We start from the raw sequence: 22,217 nt of genomic DNA on the forward strand, positions 1-22,217 counted from the left end.
GACTAATGCTACGCACATGAATAAATATAGAAAACAAAAATATTAAAGAGATCATTAAATTTACAAAGCATTCCTGTCACAGACTTTCTGTTCCTCCCATGACAAAACAATATTTATGCACCAGTACAGCTTAGTAGCTGCTTTTAGACTTTACTCAAAATCTCCCAGGGAGTCTCAAAAATCTGTAGTGTCAAGTTGTGGACTTCACATTTGAATGCCTGATTTGAGTGAATTCTACAGAAAATCAAAATATACTAAAAAAGCTCCTTATTTACTCTATATCTAAGGTGTTTGAAAGATTCGCAGTTATTTCAGCAGAGGCTGGAAAAAATTATGCACAATAAATTGGTTCCACACCTGCTTGTTTCAGTTAACACAGGAAGACCCACTGTTTTGTGTTTTGCTAAATCCACCCAACTTTGATCAAACCATTTCTCTCCTTCGATATGCCATCACTGATATGAAGATGTACAAATGAGTGTGTTCCTTTGCTTCTATAGAACCATGAAATACCTACTCAAAATGGAAACTGCAGAAGACTCTCTGATGTGCAAGGGGATGATCCAATTTTTCAAGTTTTATATGCCTTAAATAGGTTTACAAAACATTTCATGGAATTTTGTTGAAGGAAGGGATGTTATATATCCCATATGTGGAGCATGACCCACTCCCTTTCACAATCACTTTTAATTTAGTTAGCTACAACCCAATCTCGTGCAAGGAATCTTTAAGTATCTTGTCAAAAATGCAGCACTTGCATGATGTTTCGTGTTGTGTTGCTCCTGTTCAGAAAAAAATAAAAAGGCTTGGGAAAGTCACCGGCTTCTGACAAGAGACTCATCAATATTCACTTTTAATCAAAGCCCTAAAAGGGGTTTTATGCTTTGAGGACATCAAATCTTAGTTTTCATATCCCTCTCCCTTCCCCAAATCCAACCTCTGCCACCAGCTATACTGATATCTGGAAATCCATCACCAAGCTACTGATGTGGAATAAGTGGCAGAGCTGAGCTGACATTGAATATAGTTACCGTACCAGCCAAAATATGTTTTCTTTCAGCAAAAACTTCATCACTTGTATTTCTTAGCTTTAATAACTGGAGCCATTGTTTTATTTAATGCGTTAATAGCCCACAGAATTTCAGTGGATGGTGCTAGGCACATATTTAGTGGTGGAGTATGATACTGTATCTTTTACCACTTCTTTGATCTCTGCACGCTTACAAAACCATCAGGCAGCTGCCAGTTGTTTCTAAGCTGTGATGTTACCCTCAATAAAAATGCATCAGTAAATTACACCTGAGGTGTTAGAACCCTAAAAGGTGGCCTGCTAATAGTGTTGTAAAAATGCGGACATTACTCTACCTAGGCAGAATCATGTGGAGCCGTAGAAATAAGTCAAATAAAAGGCACAGTACTGTATGCCCAATCATATCATATGGCGAGGTCATAACGAAACCACAGTCAATGCAACATGTTTCGGGAACAGTGAAAATGCATTTTTCAAAGACAGATAAATTTGATTACTGAATCAGACCACATTCTTCAACATGTGACTAATTTTGAGGTTGTAATTACTTCTTTGCAACGTTAAGCACAGGCTTGAATGCTTTGTTGAATCAAAGCATGAGACAGGCTGTTGGGAAAGGCAGCACAGAGGCAAACTGGAGCCTTGCTCAGAACAGCAGCTCTGTGACAGCCTGGGGAAGAGATACCAGTCCACCTGCTTCTAATCCTTTGTGCCATTAGAGGATCATAAATATTGCATTTTCCTTCTATTTCCTTCCATCTTTGTTAATCGCAGGATTTCTCCATGAAAACAGAAATGCACTTAAAGTCCATGTACTGCATTAAAAGTAATTTACTCCTCCAGAACGTTTCCATCGCAAACCCAATTCTTTATGATAAAGTAATTAACTTTGGATGAAATGTTTATCAGAGTAGTATCAGAGAGGAAATATTACTTACAAAAATAAACCTAAAGAACCTAAGCAAAACAATCAGAAGATCTGCTTTTGTTAAAATATTTTAAAGTACAGCTTAATCTGGAAAATTGGTCATAAAAAAAGGATAACATTTTACTCAATACAGCAGCTCCTTTGGGTTATTCAGCATAATTTCTCCTTATGTTAGTTACACAAATAAGCATAATTTTAAAAATTAGTATTCCAGTGCCAACTTATTCATAGGAAGGGAAACTATATTCTAACATCAACAAAATATTAACTACAGAACAGTTAATAGAGCCGAATTTTCCCTGAATTACTCCCTTGCAATCCTACTGAAGACAATAAGGGTACGTAGATAGAAAAAAAGGAAAAAGCATGATTACAGGGTCTTTATTGTGCATGTCATACCATGATTACGCAAAAACAAGAAAGAAAAACAACTTCACTTCAATATGCCAGATTTGTTCTGAAGGCTAGCAAGCCCATTTTCGATTCAAATTTAACTTTAATCAAAAAGGTATGGAAATAACTGCAGATAATAGTGAAGCTGAAACTTTTCTAAGTAATTATATATCAACAAACTTTTTCAGACAATTATTCACTGAATAATGCACAAAGGATATGAATTTCAAAAGTAAAAAATGTCACTGTGGATATGAAATTCTGATTGAGAAATTTGCATTTTGTTTGTTCTAGAACATGTGGCCATTTTTATTTCAGAGAAGAATATTATTACTTTCTATTTAGAGACAGCAATTCCTTTAATTTGAGTATTTGGAAGAGCAATGCAAATATTAACAAGATGCACCTTCCAAAGAAATGCCCCAACTTCCCCTTGATCTCAGTGAAAACTTGAGAAATTTGGCAGTTTGCCTAAGAATTTCAGCACATTCAGGAGATCAAGCCTTAGTCATCATGAGACTCTTGAGCTCATGACAGGGAATGATGTTCAGCTGGGAACAAAATAGTTCTCCAATCCTACAAATGCTTTGACACTTCAGACTATTTCCACGTTCTGCACTGGGATTAAACAAGGACAATACCAAGTTTTAGTTTGTAGGAAATGATTTAAAGAAAGAGAAAGACATATCCCAGACATTACACTGATGATCAAGTCATTGGCTTTTGGCCAAGTCAAGCCAAATGGAGCTCTGAACCCAAAGCACCATATTTTGTGAATTTTCTGCTGTGTCCTCACTCCCTTATACTTATTACTCTTTTATTTTGACCAGAAATTAATCCTGATTCTAAACATTTTTCACCATGCTTATGCTAATACACCCTCAAAAACATTTTTTATGTCTGAACAGACATTTCCAAACAAAAAAAAAAAAAATTGAGGCAGGAAATTTTCCCTCCCAATTCAATGAAGTACACATGAAGATCATCTTATCCATCACTGAAATGTGAATACTTTTCAGTATAGGATCTGACAACTCCCAGCCTTATTTCTGACCATAGGCTGATTTGATGTTGATGAGATAACAAAAACTGTACTTGTCCCTAGTATGTGAAAGTCTCTAAAACTGAACCTTAGTTCGGCCTTTCCAAAATGTATACCCTCCTTAATTTTGGAAACAGAAGAAGAATAATTCATTATACTAATGAATGGAAAAAAATTGGAAATTGCAAAAGAGCCACTAGACTGATGAGCAATGAAGTATAATGCACACACATTCATATAAAAGGCAAGTGAGAAGACATATATATACAAAAACAGTTTTCGTCCAGCAAACACAAAACCTGGTCAAGTTTAGTTCCATGTCCTGCATACTTATTTCCTGTAATGATTAAAAAGAAATCTAATTTACCATACTTTTACTTGTATTCCATAATAACAGGCTGTATAGTAAGTAAAGGGTATTGTTTCTCAAACTAACCTTAGAAAGAGAAAATCCAGAGTTTCATGACAGGAATAACATTTTAGTATTGACATGTTTAAAAATATCATTTGTTTATCATAATAAATACAAAATATACAAACTATTTGAATTAAATTACCTGGCTTGTGGCAAACCATAGCTGGTTCCTACTCCAACACGTGGTAAGCTGTATACAACTTTTTTCACTGTTGCTTGGTCAGGAAAATTAAACATAACAGAAGCTAAAATGAAGAAGAGAAAATATGGAGTAGTAAACCATCTGCAGAAATACGTTTCTCCAGCTGCATATATTTTTAAAACGTTCTTAGTTTTTTATTTGGGAAGAGAAGTCAGTTCCACTTTTATCCTCCTGGGGATCCAAGTTAGAACAGAAAGTCCTGCGATACTTCATACCTATGTATCATTAACTGGTTAAAGTTTTGGCGCTAATTGTCCCATTTTGCAGAATGCCTGAGTGAGGTATACTTCAGATGAGCTTCAGTTTACCATTAACCCATATTACCTCTTATCAGGCTGGGAAACTGTTCAGTAGTTGGCATGTCATTCCATCTTCTAACTGCTGCATTAAAACTTACAGGACCAGAAATTGTTTAACCCCCTCTCCAGTGGAAATAAAAATTTACATCAAAGCTCCTCAGAGCAAAAGACTACTGACACACCTCACCAATCACCCAACTTTGATTCAGAGTAGCACATGCAGAAAACTGAGTAGATCCATTGATTGATCTGGTCCTCCATTCATAATTAGAAAAGGAAATATCCTTTTAGATCTTTCATTAAAATATTTACAGAAAATGGAGGAGAGGGGTGACATCATAGAGAAAGCAAATTTCCTATAAAATATTTGAAGAATTTACCAATTGCAATGATGTGTTTTTATAAATAAATTCCACTGCTGCACAGACAGCAGTGAGATCGATTTATGTGATTCATTTTGATACGAAATGCAATGAATCCATGCAAAAGTAAGCACTAGTGAACACAGATATAAGCCCTTTATCAAAGGAAGCACAGAGTTTAAATTCTAAGACTAATAAATAACACACAACTACTAGCGGATTTTTATGCAACGAAACAAACAAAGACATACTTCTGTTTGCCATAAACACTTCCAAAGCTGTGTTCTGGAGAAGATAACGTCTTGAGAAAACAGCCCGAATCTCACTGAACATCCATTTTCCATGAAGGCCTTCTGTATAGGCGAGGACCTTTAAAGAAAGTCAAGGTGAGAGTCATTAGCAGTTTTTCATTAAAATATTGCATAAGAACATAGTAAATTTTACCCATCAATGAAGTACAGTTGAGTTAATTGTATCTCTTTAACACTTAAAAAACGTGAGTTAAAACATGAACTTAAATGTTTTCAAAAAATGCATTCAAGTATAGCTGTATCCATGTATCGAGAATATCAGTAAGTACCGTAACCTGATACTCTTAAAATCTATTTCTCATGAGTCACATCAACACATTTTCCTCAAAAAGCCCCAAACTCTACAAGCAAGCACAGGGTAATGGACACAGTTGCAATTATGCTTAGCTGTATTTTCTTTCAACAGCGTGCACGACACAGTTGTCAGTTATGTATCAGATAACAGATTTACTTCTGAGGCTATCTTCTGCAAAGTACAACCAAAATAATATAACTTGCTATTCACATCCATTTCAGGGTCATAAATTAGAACTCCCTCCATTCCATTAATAAATACAGAAAGTAGCTAGAACGGTATGTCGACACAATAATTTTTCTAAAGTTAAGTACACCTGATAACTCAAACCGTGAACAAAATTTAACAATTTGTATTTTTGCAGTTTAAAATTAATGTGAAAATATTTTAAAATAAACTAGTTAAAAATTAGCATGGCTTTTCCAATTTGTCAGTTTCTCTGTTGAAGGTATTGGTCTAAGACTAGATATTAATACCTAAATAATCTTTTTCACTCTTCTTTCACTGTTATGGATGTTCAGGAAAACAGACAAAAAAGACCCAATTTCATTAAGTATCAGCTTTATTAACTTATCTCACCTGTGAATTATCATTCCAACAATAACAAGCATTGTAGAATAACCCTTTTCCAATCCTGGAAACCCTTTTCCATCAACTGGAAGATTGGATTGCCTTCAGTCCTCCACCTCTGCTCAGGTGGGCTCTGCCCACAGCTGAGACTCTGACACCATCCTACGAGGAGTCAGTCGTTTGGGATGGGGACCATCCCCTCACTACACCCAACTGCATTTCCCAGGCTCTGCAGGCTGTGCCTTCCCCTCGGCTGCAGTTACTGAGAGCTGCAGTCCCAGTGAAACAAAAAAATGCAACAAACACCTTCACTAAAGGGAAACGCAAAAAGAAGGTTTTGGACCGGAGAGATTTAATTTCTCTGTTCTTCATTACATACATAGAAACTGTTGGTATACCAGTTTGCAGTGCTTTATGCACTCAGTTGAGGTCTTTGCTTTCTGTACTCATGACCTCCCCCAGCTTCTGAATAGGGAAATGTTAAGGAGACCATATGCTGCTGCTGTCAACAATCCTTCATACTTGAAGTAATGGAAATTATATTCCTTCGTTTTTCTTGACTGAGGTAGCTTCAAGTTAGTAACGTGTCTTCATATATGAAAAACCTAATTTAAGTTTGTACACTTTGTGTTAAAAGATGGATTTTTGTTAATTTGTGCTCCGTAACTTTTTTCTCATAACCATGATGAGTCTGTTTCAGAGACGGCGGTAACAACAGCAACAAAACGAATGTGTTTCAGCACGCTGAAGAATATTGAAATGTTAGCTCTGTCCTTGAAGGAAACTGGGGAGAGGAACACAGTGAGGTCCCTGTATTGTCTTCATGGGAAGAAGTTACAGACAAGACTTAGAGCAACACGGTGGCTGATGGCACCTCAGCTCTCCATGCTAACTAAACACAGCCTTGAAGAACAAAACAGGCTTGATTTCTTTGAAGGTCCCCCAGACAGACTCAAGAGACGATATGCTCCATCCATTCAGGCCAGCTCTGGAATTACTACCTCATAGGCTAAATTCTTGCAATGGGTAAAAATCTGCACCTTATTTTTACTTTGAACTCTGTTGACTTCAGCTTCTAGCCACCAGATCTCGTGACACCTTTGTCTCTGTCTCTTCTAGTATCAGATAACCTTTCCTTGTGTCAGTAATTACAGACTGTGATCCGGTTACTGCTTAGCTTTCTCTTTGATAAGCTAAATAAACCGAATTTTCCTTCAGTCTTTCATTGAGATCAGATGCTAGGATACAGCTGGTATCGTGTATGTGAAATTCAGATGGTTAAGAACAATGACTGTGACGATTTCAGTACCCTCCTCCTTTGAATGTGTTCTGCTGCTATCTGATACATAATTTTTGTAAATACACAGGTTCTTAAGATACAGAGAGGAAATCGGGAGGAAAACACTCAAGTTTAAAAAGCTCAAACATGAGAACAGTCTCCCAGAGATAAGAGTTTAAAACGTATATAGCTGTAACCAGATCTACAGCAGCCAGCAGATTTGCCGAAGAATTAGTTCCTTGACAAAACACCGTGATTCAGAAATTCACTTTTTGTTTGAAAAATGTTTCTACTTATCCTATTTTTTTCTAAAGAAAAATGTTTAATACTGACTATATCCTATGTATTAACACTTTAGATGATTCGCAGTAATACATTTACGATGTCTTGATATGTACCACAGCTTAGTTGTTACAGATCAACGCTAAAAGCACATTCTAGACTGACTATACACTGGTAGCCTTTTTATTCCTCCTCTTCTTACACAAGTATAAAGCAACTGCAACTTCATAGAGGTGCATTCGCTCCACTATGAAATGAATGACTTCTAGATAGACTTAGATAGCACTCCAGTAAAGCAGTAGAGAGGATAGGAAATCAGAGGAAAGGAAGGAGTCTGTAATTCAATTATTGACCTCAATTACACTCTTCTTAACTGTCTATTAGTCCTACAAATATCAGATTATCATGTCGATATCAAATCATCTCAATTATTTCGGTATCTCTGTTGTATTGTTTTCCTGTCCAAGATATACTACCCATTTTTGTCATCCTCCATAACATTTATCTAACACTATTTTCAAGCGATGCATTAAACCTTCTGTTATTAGGTATCTAAAGCTTACAATAGAAATTACTGACATTGTTGCAGGATTCTTTCTTGTTGTTGTTATAAGAGCCAAAATAAAGTAATTTCATTTTTCTGCGTTTAGTTTACACTTTTTTTTTTCTTCCAGGTGATTTTTAGCATTTCGCTTTCTCATATCACATGGGTGAGGACCTGGCTATTTGACATTTTTTACATACTGCATATATTGTATATTTCATTATTCATAAAGACACAGAAATACCACTTCATTCACCAATAGACGCTCAAATTATGTTACCTAGTTATGTGAAGCCAAAATTATCATGTGCTCCGTCCAATGTTTTGCTGTTCTTTGTATTTACAGTCAATGCTCTTTACTTTGAATACCTTTATGAGCTTTTCTCCTAAAACCAATCTGAAGACTTTTTGTTCCAGGCATGTCTTAATGGTTGAAACATCATGACTAAGCACCGAATTCTAGATAGGTCCCAAATGAGCAGTTTTTAATGAAATAAAAACCAACCAGCCAACCAACCGTGTCTACGTTTGAACTTAGCGCACTTTTCATTTTTAATATCAGCTGCAATTATGTGGTTTAAAGCTTATTTCTCCTCATAAAACCCCTTCATATACTCAGAAATATGGGTATGTTTTAAAGATAGCAATGGATCCACTGGCCAGACAATAGACCAAGAATAAAAATTTGCTAGGATGCATTGCAGGGAGATGAAGCTGTTACCCTAACAGTGGGAATGAGAAGTCTCTAAATCTCAGGGTTCTGTGGGATGGAAAAACATCTATTGGTCACTTTTGCTTACATTAGATTAGTAAAGCAGCTTGGGATGTTCAGATGCTCTACAGAAGAGAAGCAGAACCATTACTGAAGCGCTTTTACTACTTGACTCAAATATGAAAGCTCCGTTATTTTAATTTTATTTCTGACGTAATCAAGATCGGTCCCTCTTTTTCAATTAAGGCTCAAGACATTTTTAATCATAAGCCTACTTCAGTAAAGATTGATAATGAATTACTTGTTAATTAACAGCTAGAATTTTGAAGTATTGCATTAACCAGAAGACCAGAAATACTGGTTTCCATTCTGCTAGAATCCCTGATAGATTACTTTCACAGGAGAAACCCTTAAGTATTGAGGCTCATTTTTGCTGCCTTATACCATTTTTTTGATATCATCTCATAGCACAAGACACAGCACTGCAAAAGGATATTCTGGCCCTTTCCCTTTGATTGTTTTTTCTGGAATTGAAATAATCACAAAATCAGTTGCCATAAAGAAATAAAGGAAAGCAGTCTGTACAAGTCCTAGCTATTCTCAGTTGCCAATTTTATGGTAGAATATTTACTTCTCCAACCTGTTGCAAAGAATTGTTGCTTATTGCTCAATAATTCCTTTTTTTTTTTTTAAATAGCTCTTTTTGGTGATTCAATAATGCATTTGTATGCGAATTTAATCTACTGTTTTCAATGGGAATTCATCATTTGTCTTGTGGAACCAGATTTCTGGTTCAGGGCATTTTAATTCTAACCCAACTCCTCAATCAAAGTATCAATCGATATTTGTAAGATTGGTTAAGCTTTGTTTATATCTAGTGCAAAATGCATATATCCATTAACACATAATATAACTTTGTTGCTGGGTTTGGCTTTTTTTTTTTTTATTTTCAAAGCGCTTACTCCCTGATTTCCTTCATTATTCTTTACCTTTTGTACTAATATGTCTAACAACAAGAGCAGTAAGGGACATGGTTGCCTTGTACTTATGTATAATAGAACTGGTTAATTTTTTGCTGTATTCCCACAGACATACTCCAAAGTTCCTACAGATTATTTTTTTCAAAGTCTGAAAAACGATCCTCAGAGTCATCTTTTCTGAATATAATGGCCATTTCCTGAAATTAAACACCTTTTCTCCTTTATGGATGACCAGAAGGGCTTCAAGAATACTGTAATTTTGGTACAGAAGATACTTTTTCATTTTATAAAGGCAGTTTTATCCAGTGCTTAAATGTAGCTACTACTATCTTTAACCTGGACACTGCTATTTTTGTTAGAACATTAAAGAAAAGATCTCTGGCATGTCCTTAGTTTAGACATCAAAATCTCATGTATCTGTTAGATGGCTGTTACCTGGCAACATGGGTTATTGTCTTTGCCATGTGGTACTTATTTCATTTTTTTTTCCTCTAGAGATGCAAGAAAATTCTATGAATTTATCCTTTTTCTCCCTTCTAAGTTTCCCCCTCCTACTTCTTCAACTTTAATCTTTTACATTTCAAAAAAATACTGTGCATTTGAAAAGATTTGTCTTGACTGAGCATGGTCTAGTGAGATGCTATTGCGTCCTTGTAGCCCGACCCAAAGCAACCCTTCATCTTTTTTATTTGATTCAAAGGTTTGGAGACATATGCTTAAAAGCACTGTATTGCATATTCACAGTCAGCCCCCCCAGCAGTCCACTAACCCTAAAATTTTTTTTAAGTCTCTCTAAGTGTTCTTAATTATGTGTCCAGTGCTTCAATTTTCACCAAACTCAGCACGACTTCCTCAATTTTCACCAAACTCAGCACGTCTTCCTCAACACTGGCAATTATAACTGCAATTTATTTTATTTATGCACTGACTATGTACTGTACCTTTTTTGTCTTTTTTTTTAACTAAAGTTAAACTTTAACAAAGATGTGTTTCTTCCAATCCAAAATAAGCTCTTGTCATCCCCATACATAGTGGCTCTTTAGTTTGAATAGGATTTTTGTTTGTATTTCATTCCTCATTCACCGTCACCAACTTCTTTTGGAAGACAGATAACCCGCAAGAGCCAACTACGAGTCTGTCTCATGTGGCCCAACCTTGAACAAAAGAAAGGAAGAAGAAATCTTGGTACATTTCAGTTACACTGCAGTCCCCACACCTATGTTACCAAAATGAACAAAAGTAAAATAGCCTTGGTGTTCCAAGTTTCCAGGTTAGGAGCTTGCATATAGTTTCTCATGACAGACTTTTCTGTGACTGAAGTTGCCAAGGAGAGAAGAGAAACTCTCTGAAGCTGCCTCGTCCATGGATATTTAATATTCCCTAAGGTTGAGAAAATGTTTTTACGATGAAATTCTGCTGTAAACTTAAAAAAAAAAAAAATATTTTTGTTAGTCTGACACTTGTCTCCTGAAAAATAAGCAAACACAATTGTGATGGGCACGAACTATGCAGAAGGTGCTGCTTGGATCTTTTAGAATCATAGAATCATAGAATTGTCTAGGTTGGAAGAGACCCTTGGGATCATTGAGTCCAACCATCTACCCTACTCTACAAAGTTCTCCCCTACACCTATTCTCCAACACCACATCTAAACGTCTCTTAAACACATCCAGGGATGGTGACTCAACCACCTCCCGGGGCAGTCTATTCCAATGCCCAACCACTCTTTCTGTGAAAAATTCTTTCCTAATGGTCAGTCTAAACCTACCCTGTTGGAGCTTGAAGCCATTCCCTCTTGTTCTGTCATTAATTACCTGTGAGAAGAGACCAGCACCAACCTCTCTACAGTGTCCTTTCAAATAGTTGTAGAGAGTGATGAGGTCTCCCCTCAGCCTCCTCCTCCTCAAACTAAACAGTCTCAGCTCTTTCAACCGCTCTCCATATTTTGCCTCACTATAGTCTGGTGGAAACTGTATCTTCTGCTTTCTGTATAAGTTACCAAAGAGTCCCATAATGAAAAAGCTAAAATCTAAATTTCTGATCACCTCATCTCTTTTGTACATGAACAGGCAGAAAGAAAGGGAAGAAAAAAGAAATTATCATTGTGGAAAAAGCTACTACCCTTTATAGTTATATTTGAAATAGGAAGCAATGGAATGCTTCAGTCACAAAGCAGCAGTTGATTTCATATTAACCATTTCATAACAGCCTGGTAACCATAAAATTCATGGGACTTATCTGGTACATTCCCTACACCAGTGTCTTACCCAATGCTTCCAATATTGCAACCTCAGCATTTATAGAGAAGATGCCTGCCAGTAAAACATGGAGTACTTCACAAAAACAAATCACAGTGAACAGATATTTCATCAGAGAGCTGTCCAGAGCCAGTTACAAAAGTGTGCTTATGCACCTAACCCACTTATACAATAGGTACTTACGAAATAGTTTAGCATCATTGTACAATTTTGGAGGTTACAAACACACGAAAACAATTACTGAAAATCATTGTCTCCTGTCAGGGATTTGTGTTTCCCTTTTTCAAGAGTTTGCTAGCATCGCCATTCGCTTCAAGGAAAATGTGAAATTCTGAATACAGATTTTCACGGGTTAAAAAAAATGGCTCTCGTGTACATACAGCAAACTTTCTTCTCCAGAACCATCTAACAACACGGAGTTCACTACAAGTACATGGCAGACTGCATGATTGCTTCATGTATTCTAAATACAGATGGAAATGACAGACATTAATGGCATGGAACCAGACCCTTGGAGTTTATGAAATACCATATTGAGTAAGCAGTATATAATTTCAAAATGTTTTATGAAGCAGATTTTCAGATTTTGCAGGAAAATTATGCATACACTGTAACAAGGGATATATTATGTAAAGGTATGTAAATGTGTAAAGAAAAGATATTTAATAAGAAAATTCAAAATCGGGTAAGTTCAAATAATGAAACACCTTGTATTTTGCTTTTCTGAAATGGAAAACTGAGAATGTAAATAGACACATTCAGATTAATTTAATATCCTAGTGATTGATTGACTTACTATTTTCTCTTTTTTGCATACATTTAACCCACTTTAAGAACACCCTCTCTGCCTCAATTTCCATAGTCACATAACAGTAAACACTTCTAGAGTCTCACAAAAATACCATGTTATCCTTTTTCTTTGCACGCTTTGGTCTATGTTCTCAGTTTCTCTTTATATTAAGGTCTCCTTTCCCCCTCCTTATGACATGCGTCTGTGTAAAACGTTTCTTTATTTGTAAGCCTTAAAAGTTTTCCTCCAAGTAGCTCTTGTGATACTATGCTCTGCAGGATGAGCTCCGTTTTATGTGACATTATAATTTCTCCATTCAAATCAGTTTAAAAAATATTTTTTAGAACTTTTTTTTTTTAAATAAATATTGGCACTCCTGCTTCATTTTTTTCCTCCTCTTCAGGGATCCAAAAAAATGCAGATATTATTTTTGTGGTTTTGGGCTCTACTTCCTTGCCAAATTTTCTCAGCTTATACTTCTACTTCCAATGTTTTCTTAAGCTTTCAAGAGGCCCCTTTTCTTGAAACATGAGGTTCTGTTCACCCCAACTTTTTCTAAATTTGATTTCTCTGGTCAGCGTACCGCTTCAGTATCCATTAAAACAAAGCCCACTCCGCTGACAGTAACTGATGCTCTTATTCCCACGTTCATTTTCAGTCATCTGAAAAATTATTTGAAGTTGCCCCATTGAAATGCCCCATTTTCAGGCCATTTTCCTCTTTTCATTGGTAAAATGGTTTTGCATGTTATGATTTTGTGTTGGACGAAAGTAATGGAAAGGATATGGGGATTCCTTAGGAAGCAGCAGCAGTTGGGTTATTAAGAGTTAAAAAAAAACCCCACCTTGCTCCCAGATATGGAAACAGTGTTGCTAAATGTTAACAACCTGATTAAAACAACCTAAAGAAAAGGGTTTGGGTATTCTAAAGGCATTATCTAACTCCTCTGCTTTTGTGAAACACCAAGGAACAGTTCTAAATACAAGGATAATTGCTACTGACATGGGAAAATATTACCTTTGCGAAAACAGATTTAAAAAAGAAAGATAATAATTTTCTTTATCATTCATTTTATGGGTGTTAAACATTTGCATGCCTTTGCATGGTTTCCTTTCCATGCAATGTGCAAACAGATTGTCAATTTGGGCAACTCCTGGAATGCTGGCTACAGACCGAAGTTCTTGGGAAGAATAGCATCAGGAAGAGGTAACAGATTTAGACGGTACCACCTCAGAAAAGGTAGGCAGAGGCCTTTTTTATGCCCTACTTCCAAACTAAATTCCAACAATTACTGTTCTAAGCAGAACTTTCAGCTGATTTAAGGATTCTAAAAGCGGTAGCAAAGCTGATGGTGCAACAGCACATGCGGAAGCAGAAGACAAATATATTCTAGTGCCACAGAAAGCCATTATCAGAGCACAGTTCAACTCAATACACAGAGGATGAGGAAACAAATATTGGGACAAAAGCCAAAGTAGAGAAGTCTATTAGCTCTAGTTAGCAACAGGATTGAATTAGAATGTGCCTGTTGCCTCACAAGGTTTAAGATGATTTTGTGTTGACTTTGGCAACAACAGGATGTCAGGCTCAAATCTAGTGAGAAATCTTAACAGAACTGCTGTTTCCGTTCTCACCCTACATCACGTGCTTAAAGATTAATCCAAACAGGCTGGTGGTGATCTCAGTACTTAAACTGCTCTGAGCGATTCTGCCCCAGCACCACATTCAGTGAAATGCAATCAATTTTTTTTCAATTAGAACTGCGCAAATTCCATTTTCAGTTGAGTGGAGAAGCCAAAAAAGACATAAAATTGATATGATCTGAGCAAAAAAAAACAGAACTTTTTTTTCAGGATTAAAAATGGAGAACTTGTTTTTCTGTCAGCTAGTTCATTCTGAACCTCCCTAGCAAGAGTAAAGCAATGAAAAGAAAAGACTTGTAATGGTCACAAATCCAGGTAGAAGACAGTGGTGATAAATGCTTGCAACTTAAAATAAAGCTGAACATTTATTCATTAAAGTTACCTGACAGAAAAATGCAATTTTATTAAAATTGACATATTGGTGGATTTGACAGAATTTTTGAGAGCTTTAACTGAAAAAGAGTTGCAGGACTAGGAGAAGGATCTGGGGGTCATGGTAGACAGTAAATTATCCATGGCCCAGCAATGTGCCCTTGTTGCCAAAAAGGCCAATGGAATCCTGGGCTGCATAGGGAAGAGTGTGGCCAGTAGCTCGAAGGAGGTCATTCTCCCCCTCTACTCTGCACTGGTGAGGCTACAACTGGAATACTGTGTCCAGTTTTGGGCTCCCCAGTTCAAGAGGGACAGGGAACTGCTGGAGTGAGTCCAGCGAAGGGCAACTAAGATGATTAAGGGCTTGGAGCATCTCCCTTATGAGGAAAGGCTGAGAGAGCTGGGACTCTTTAGCCTGGAGAAGAGAAGGCTGAGGGGAGACCTTATTATGGCATACAAGTATCTAAAGGGTGGGTTGAAGGAGGATGGAGCCAGGCTCTTTTCAATGGTTCCCAGTGACAGGACGAGGGGCAATGGGCACAAGTTAGAACACAGGAAGTTCCGTTCAAATACACGGAAAAACTTCTTTACGGTGAGGGTGACAGAGCACTGGCACAGGCTGCCCAGGGAGGTTGTGGAGTCCCCTTCTCTGGAGATTTTCGAGACCCGCCTGGATGCAGTCCTGAGTAATGTGCTCTGGGCAATCCTGCTTTAGCAGGGGAGTTGGACTAGATGATCTCTGGAGGTCCCTTCCAACTCTGAAACTCCGTGATTCCATGATTCCGTGATTCCATGACTAGATTCACACACCAGCATGAAAATAAACAAGTTCTCTGTTGCCTCAGGCGAGAATTTGGGATAGGCACTCGGGTTCAGTTCCCTTCTATCTCAAAGCTATGTGAACCCAAATGACACCCTTCCCCAACAGGGTTGGCTGCTCCACCTCACCGCTGCGCTCTCAATGATCAGCTCACAGCCGGATGAGTGCTCCTCATTGATCCAGGATGGACAGTGCACGAAGGAGCTGCGTTGGCTGCCTCAGCCCTCAGATGCCTCAAGGCAAGGCAGTGGCAAGCGGTTCCTGGCAAGCTCCGACACACATATGACTGATTAAGCGATAAAAAGAGAAGATCCCTGACTCAAAGCAAGCATTGCACGCTGGTTATAGTTTGCCAACAGACAAGGCAACCTGCTCCCTTGAAAGACAGGAAAGAAATGAAACAAGACTCCTCATTTTCTGGGGGAGTTTGCTGACCATCCAGTTATCGGAAAGGAGTAGAAGAAACTCACATTCTTCTAACATTCTAAAATTGTCTCTTCTGGTGCTTACTTCATCCTCATGTGTATTACTTTTTCCGTTGCACTAAGGATAAGTGACTCAATCAAGTTTTAGTACTCAGCAAAAGCAAAAAACGCAGGAATAGTTTGAAGAATAAAGAACGTATGGTATCCACAAGTATGTGATGTGTTCTTTCCCAAGAATAGAGCCATCATAAAATCCTCAGGGTCTTTTATTTTTTTCTTCAGAATTTGCATACCGATATATTCATTCAAAAGTGCAATGCGATAAAAAATGTCTAAAGACTGAAATGGACCATGATGCAAATCCTTAACATTATAATAACTGAAGGCTTAAGAATAACTGGTCTTAAGAAAAGTGTAAATACTGAGTTTTGTTAAACATTACCCATTTCCTACCAAATAACAGGTAGAAAGATAGGTTTATGTTCCTCTTTTTATAGATGTGAACTCAGTGTCATACAGAAGAAATTATAGAATCATAGAATGCTTTGGGTTGGAAGGGACCTTTAAAGATCGTCTAGTTCCAACCCCTGCCATGGGCAGGGACACCTCCCACTAGACCAGGTTGCTCAAAGCCCCATCCAGCCTGGCCTTGAACACCTCCCGGGAGGTGCAAGTGTCTTGGATTTTAACAGTTTCACATTTGATTTATTCAGTGCAGAACACATATGATCTAAGATCTATAAAAGTAATTAGAAAACAACATTTTTTCTAATTTTTTAAGTTTCTGTTCCTAATATCTTTTGCTATATAAAAATAATCATAAACCAGTACTACTTCATTGTTTACTTCATATACAAAAGCTGTTTCATTAATCCCGACATTTGGGAATATAATTGGAGTAATTTCAACAGCTCAATTTTTAGCGATAACTTTAAAATTTTTATGAGCAAAAATAAATATAGGGATTTATAAAGTGATAGATATTATACATCTACAACATCCTCACCATCCCCATATGTTCTGTATTACAGTTTGTAACAGAGAAGCACAATCTTCAAGAAATTCAAACTTCTACAGCTGCCACATGCTCAGCTGTGCCTAGAAGTGTTGGGTCTGGAGCACTAGTGACTCCTGGAAGTCAGTTGGCTTGGTGCTGGAATTTAGAAAAGTTCAAGGACTACTCTACATTATGTCAATTTCTAATGTTGCCAAAGAACAATTACAATGCTTGTGAATTATGGTGAACGTACATCAAAATATCTGAATCTTCCTAATATATTGCCATTCCAACTGATTCTTTATTAACCCACTTAATATGAGCCTAAGATGAGTTTCTTTTGTACTGCTGGAGAAGACAAGGAATTACAGCACTGGGAAAAACCTAATGCATAGCTCCAATAGCAACCAAAATTCTATTTTCTATACATGGAACATTATCTCATATTACTAAGTCTGTGCAAGGAAAGAATAGAAATGTTTCTTCTGAGAATTTTAACTTGGAGTGCTTGCAAACTGCCTGCTGTAACTAAATCATCATTTAATTAGTTTACATTTCATTACATTTATTTTGCTTTAATATTACAGAAAAAGTACCCATGCATTCCATACTTGCTTTAAGGAACATCTTTTTTTATCAGATAGAGTAATTAAACACTGAAAAATAAATCCGCACAAAATAAAATAAAAAAAAAAAAACGCAGAAATTAACATGTATCAAATGTAAACTGCACACAGAAATTCCATAAATTATATTAATTTCAATAACTGGTGTCACATTTACACAGTATTTTTAGTATGTGCATTCTGTATATTCTATGCATACTTTCACATCGTTAAGTATCAGCTTGTTTAATTTGAAGAATGTAAAGGTCAAAACGATAGATAAGTACAACTTTCTGGAGGGTCTAATCCTGCAGAAAGAATTCGCATGAAAACTAGGAGGAATACTAAGAGCTTACTCAGTTGACTACCAAAAATGGATTCTGAGGCACACATATAGTCTACTGATGTCTGCAAAAGCAAAGGGAAGAAGTGCTACAGCAGATTTAATATCCAGTTCCCTCCACTTTGGATTTCTAGCCAACTGGAATGCAAACCTGCATGTCATAAATTTGGGCATACTCACAGGCTCTCCTGTGGTGAACTCTAGGCTCCCAGTATGAAATTACTGCAACACCTGTCAGCATGGAGAGATACTTTGTGTGAATGTGCCTCTGTTTTTATCCACTACAAGCTGCTCCACCATGGAAGGTATTTAGATTTTATGGACTTCTGGGTACTATGCGACTGTGAAAAAGCATGCCAATCCCAGCTGAAGAGGCTTCCCTCATATAGCCTCAATTAATTTATTCTTAACATTTGTTAAATTAAAAAAAAATATATTAATAAAATGGAATTTACCACAACCTTTACAAAGAGATTTGATATTTCCACTTTTTTTTTAATAGATTAAAACAGCCAAGTATTCAGATTCTCCTATTAAACTAGATTCTTACCTTTCTTTTATGTGGGTAACAGGCTAATTGCTTTAGTAGACAATAAACCCTATTAACTTGTACAGACAGATTACTGCCTGTACTCTGATTGGTTCTATTTCTACTGCCATTAAGTCCGGATTTGATGCCTATCACATTCCTTCTAAAGAATACAGGCATCCTATGTAATAGTCTATCTCTGACAGACTCAATTTTGCAAGATGCATCTTTTCTTTGCAGCTGAGTATCCGAACTCCTACTATTTGGATTAGAAGCTCAGAGCACTCTGAGCACTTCTAATCACATCCAGAAAGAGAGTTCAGCACCTTGCAAATTTGCTTTTCATTCATTGAAAGCCAAGAAAGTCAGCTATAAAGAGAGAAAAAAAAAAAAAAAAAAAAAAGGGGGGGTGTGGGTGTGGAATTAAAAGCCAGGAAAATGAATCATTTTAAAATATGTCTTAGCTCTCTAATATGCGCTGCTGTCCAATGTACATTGACATATTGGAAAATATACAGAGATCCTCAGTTTTGCTTTATTATTATGAAGTTCTGTCATTTTAGAAGTTTTTTGTATGTATACACATTGGTGAGAGAAAAAGAAAACGGTACAAAAGGATCATACAGTTTAATTATATGAAGCAATCATAAGAGATTTTAATTCAATAGTTTACAGTCACCTTGTAATCTCACTGTGCAAAACCAGAGATTAGTCTGCTAATCATTATTGTAATTGTTATATGACTATTTTTGGCTATTATGCACTAAGCAACAAAAAAATACAATGGCCAGTGCACGTACGGATATAGAAAGAACCTGGTTTTGTTAGTAAGGGAGTCTACAAGGAAATATTTGCTCTTCTTCATTTACATTAAAGGGAATTAATGATGAAACCAAGCTAAAATAAGTCCCCACTCAACTTTTTAGCACAAGGAGGGGTTACTTTTAGAGCAGTCTTAGAGAGAAAATCCAACACATGCCATCTGACTGTTGCAAACTAATCCTCACTCTGCTTCTATTTCTTTCTATGAACTGCAAGGCAAGGTCCAATAGACAACCTCAGATGTGTCTCAGGTCCAGTACATGCTTTTCAGACTTAATCAAGGGAATATAGAAATGTATATAAAAAGATGAAAGTGTCTCTGCCTCTATACGCATTGGGAAAAAAAAAAAAAAAAGGCAAAAAGCTGGGGGAAGAAAAAAAGTGAGATGTTTCATAGGGGAAGGTTAAGTCTGATGCTAATGCTTATTTAAAATGGTGACAGTCTGGAGTAGCGAAGCCTTGCTGGGCTGCTTTAATTTCTCCCTGGAATAGCTCTCTCCCAACCTTCGGCAGCACATCAAAGTCTCTGGAGCTCAATTAAAATTGGATTATATTGAAATGCTCTATCTATGGAACTGTGTGCTCACTAACACTTTTCTTTCAGTAATATTCCAGATGACAGTTGCCCATCCCAATTTAAACAGTTGTCATAGAGACCATGAACTAAAGCAGCAGTAACTAACAATACAAAGGAAAGGTAAGTGGTAGGATTTCTGTGAATGAAGGGCTTGGTTTCCAGCCGCAGTGCCTACATTGCAAGCAGCTAAATGCAGAAAACATAAAAGGCTGTAATGCTCTCTGCACTCCAAAGCAAAGGGGCAAAGTAAGCAAAATAGTAAACATTTTCCTTTTTTTTCCCCGTAGCATGATCAATGTTTTATACACCAGCATGTTGTAGCCACCTAAAATGTACAGAATCAAGCAACCGTCCCTAAGAAAAACACTGGAGTCAAACTACAGTCACCAGTCCATAAATTAAAGGAGTCCATAGGTATTTTATTACTGCAATAGAAAAAATAAGGCATTAAGTGTTTTCTTTCTTTTCAAGAATATTGCATAAGAGATTCTTTAGTTATATACAATGCACAAATCCCTTGTCTTTATGATAAAAATCTAAAGCAAAGATCTGATACAAATCTGTAAGAAACTCAGAGTTTGAACCCATTCAGTTAATGTTGTGTCATTCGATGTGCCTAATGCTTTCAAATGGCTTTATTACTGGTTTAAACTGTTTTATAATCTATAATCATGTAGATTTTTGATATACTGCATCAAAGCCTGACAATACCACCGGAAAACTCTGGCAGCTTCCAAAAAACCCAAAATAACATAAACAGCTTACGTTTCTGGCAGCACCAGACAGCAATGTATTTAACAGCCTAGATTGCTAATAATGATACCATTTTCTCATGTAGATGGCATGTTTCTGGCACTATAAAACTCTTAACCTTTCTTGTAATTGGCTTATTGAGAGTCCCAAGGTTGTTTTTTGTGCCATTGGGCTGATCACCATGGAAATGAACACTTATTGCTGTTTCACTGTAGCGCTCTATTTTTCTTCCAAGCCCTCCGCAAGCATCCTCCCCGCTCTCCTGGGAAGGCGGTGTTAGGATTTTGAAGCAGCAACAAGGCAGAGTGCAAAGAGCGCAGGCCAAAGGGGAAGAAAACAAAAATGTGTCAGAAAATCGAAAAACCGCACAGATCAGAATTTGTCAAAACAAGGCCTTGGTTTAAACCAACAAGAAGGGCCCCTACAGCTTGGGCCTTGACAGAACGTGGCCTTTTTTTTTTATTTTTTTTCCCACTTTATTATTATTTTTTTTTTTTTTTATTTTTAGCCCAGCTGTAGAAAACACCATCTAATGAACCTGTCTGGGGCTGCTGTCCCCATCCTGTCAGGCATGTCAGGAGATGACAAGCACTGGGGACAGGCCGCCGCCAGTCACAGACAGGCCTGCCAGCTGGAGAGTTCAGCCCCAATCTAATCACACCACCAGAAAATAACTTTCACGCTTGCAGCCTGACAGGATGGGCTTAAGGAAAGGGGAAAAAAAAAAAAAAAAAAAAAAAAAGGAGAAAAAAATTAGGACGGAAACAATGCTTTTTGTTTCAATTACATACCTTTTATTGGGGAGGGGGGAAAAAAAAAAACAAACCCCATTTTTAAAAGCTACTAGCACTGCATGCTGGTTTCCATTAGTGGAACTGTTTCTGTCTTTCCTTTAACAAAAAGAAGACCAATAAAAACATTAATGCCAGCAGTTACAGAAGAAGTGAAAATGAGATGGTATTTGCGGTACCTGGATATTCTTTTGCTGCATTTATCGCTATGTACACGCATTCTTTTCCTAAATATATATAGGTAGAAAAATATCTGCACCCATTGGCGGAGCTAAACTTACAAAAATGTATGACTAATGGTATGTGGCTTTATTATTTCAAAGATGCTGGGTTCATTGAATATTATATCTCCTCATAGCCATCACTCTAGGGTTTGTATCATCATTTGGGCAAAAGCTGCCAAAAAAAAGCTGGTGGGGCTATTTGTGCTCCTGAAATGGAAATGAATATTCATATCCAGGAACAACAACAACAACAAAAAATATTAGAGCCCACAGCCTCCACACAGGTGGTTCTTTCCTATTTACACACAGACTGAATAAACAAAAAGGAAACAAAAATCTTGAACACTGTCTTCAAAGCGGCTACACTGAAAAGGCAGTAGTACACTGGTAGGCATCCTGTCTTCCTCATTCAAAAATTGCCAACACAGATCTCCACTCCAGAAATTTAATAATCAAAAATTGCTAACATAGATCTCTGCTCCAGAAATCTAATAATCAGTAAATCCACAGAAAGAGACGCTGAAATTTATTATTTAAAAAATCAAAAAAGTAGTTCCCCCAACAAGCATTAAAGCAAATTATTGGGTCTAGACACAAACAAAATTACTTAAAAATACACATTCA

General features: G+C 36.9%; 1 protein-coding gene across 4 annotated transcripts in view; it reads right to left on the minus strand.

The window, feature by feature from the left end:
* Positions 1-22,217, minus strand: part of NBEA (neurobeachin) — a gene marked incomplete at its 5' end in the record, with an annotated part of 525,299 nt that overhangs the window by 100,191 nt on the left and 402,891 nt on the right. For all 4 annotated transcript variants that reach the window (XM_082492157.1, XM_082492158.1, XM_082492156.1 and 1 more), the window contains 2 exons: positions 3,951-4,053; positions 4,923-5,040. In XM_082492157.1, coding sequence (XP_082348283.1) covers positions 3,951-4,053; positions 4,923-5,040 — 221 coding nt within the window. The remainder of the gene's footprint in view (positions 1-3,950; positions 4,054-4,922; positions 5,041-22,217) is intronic.

This window comes from Vanellus vanellus (genome assembly GCF_965231255.1).
Source record: "Vanellus vanellus genome assembly, chromosome: 1".
NCBI lineage: Eukaryota > Metazoa > Chordata > Aves > Charadriiformes > Charadriidae > Vanellus > Vanellus vanellus.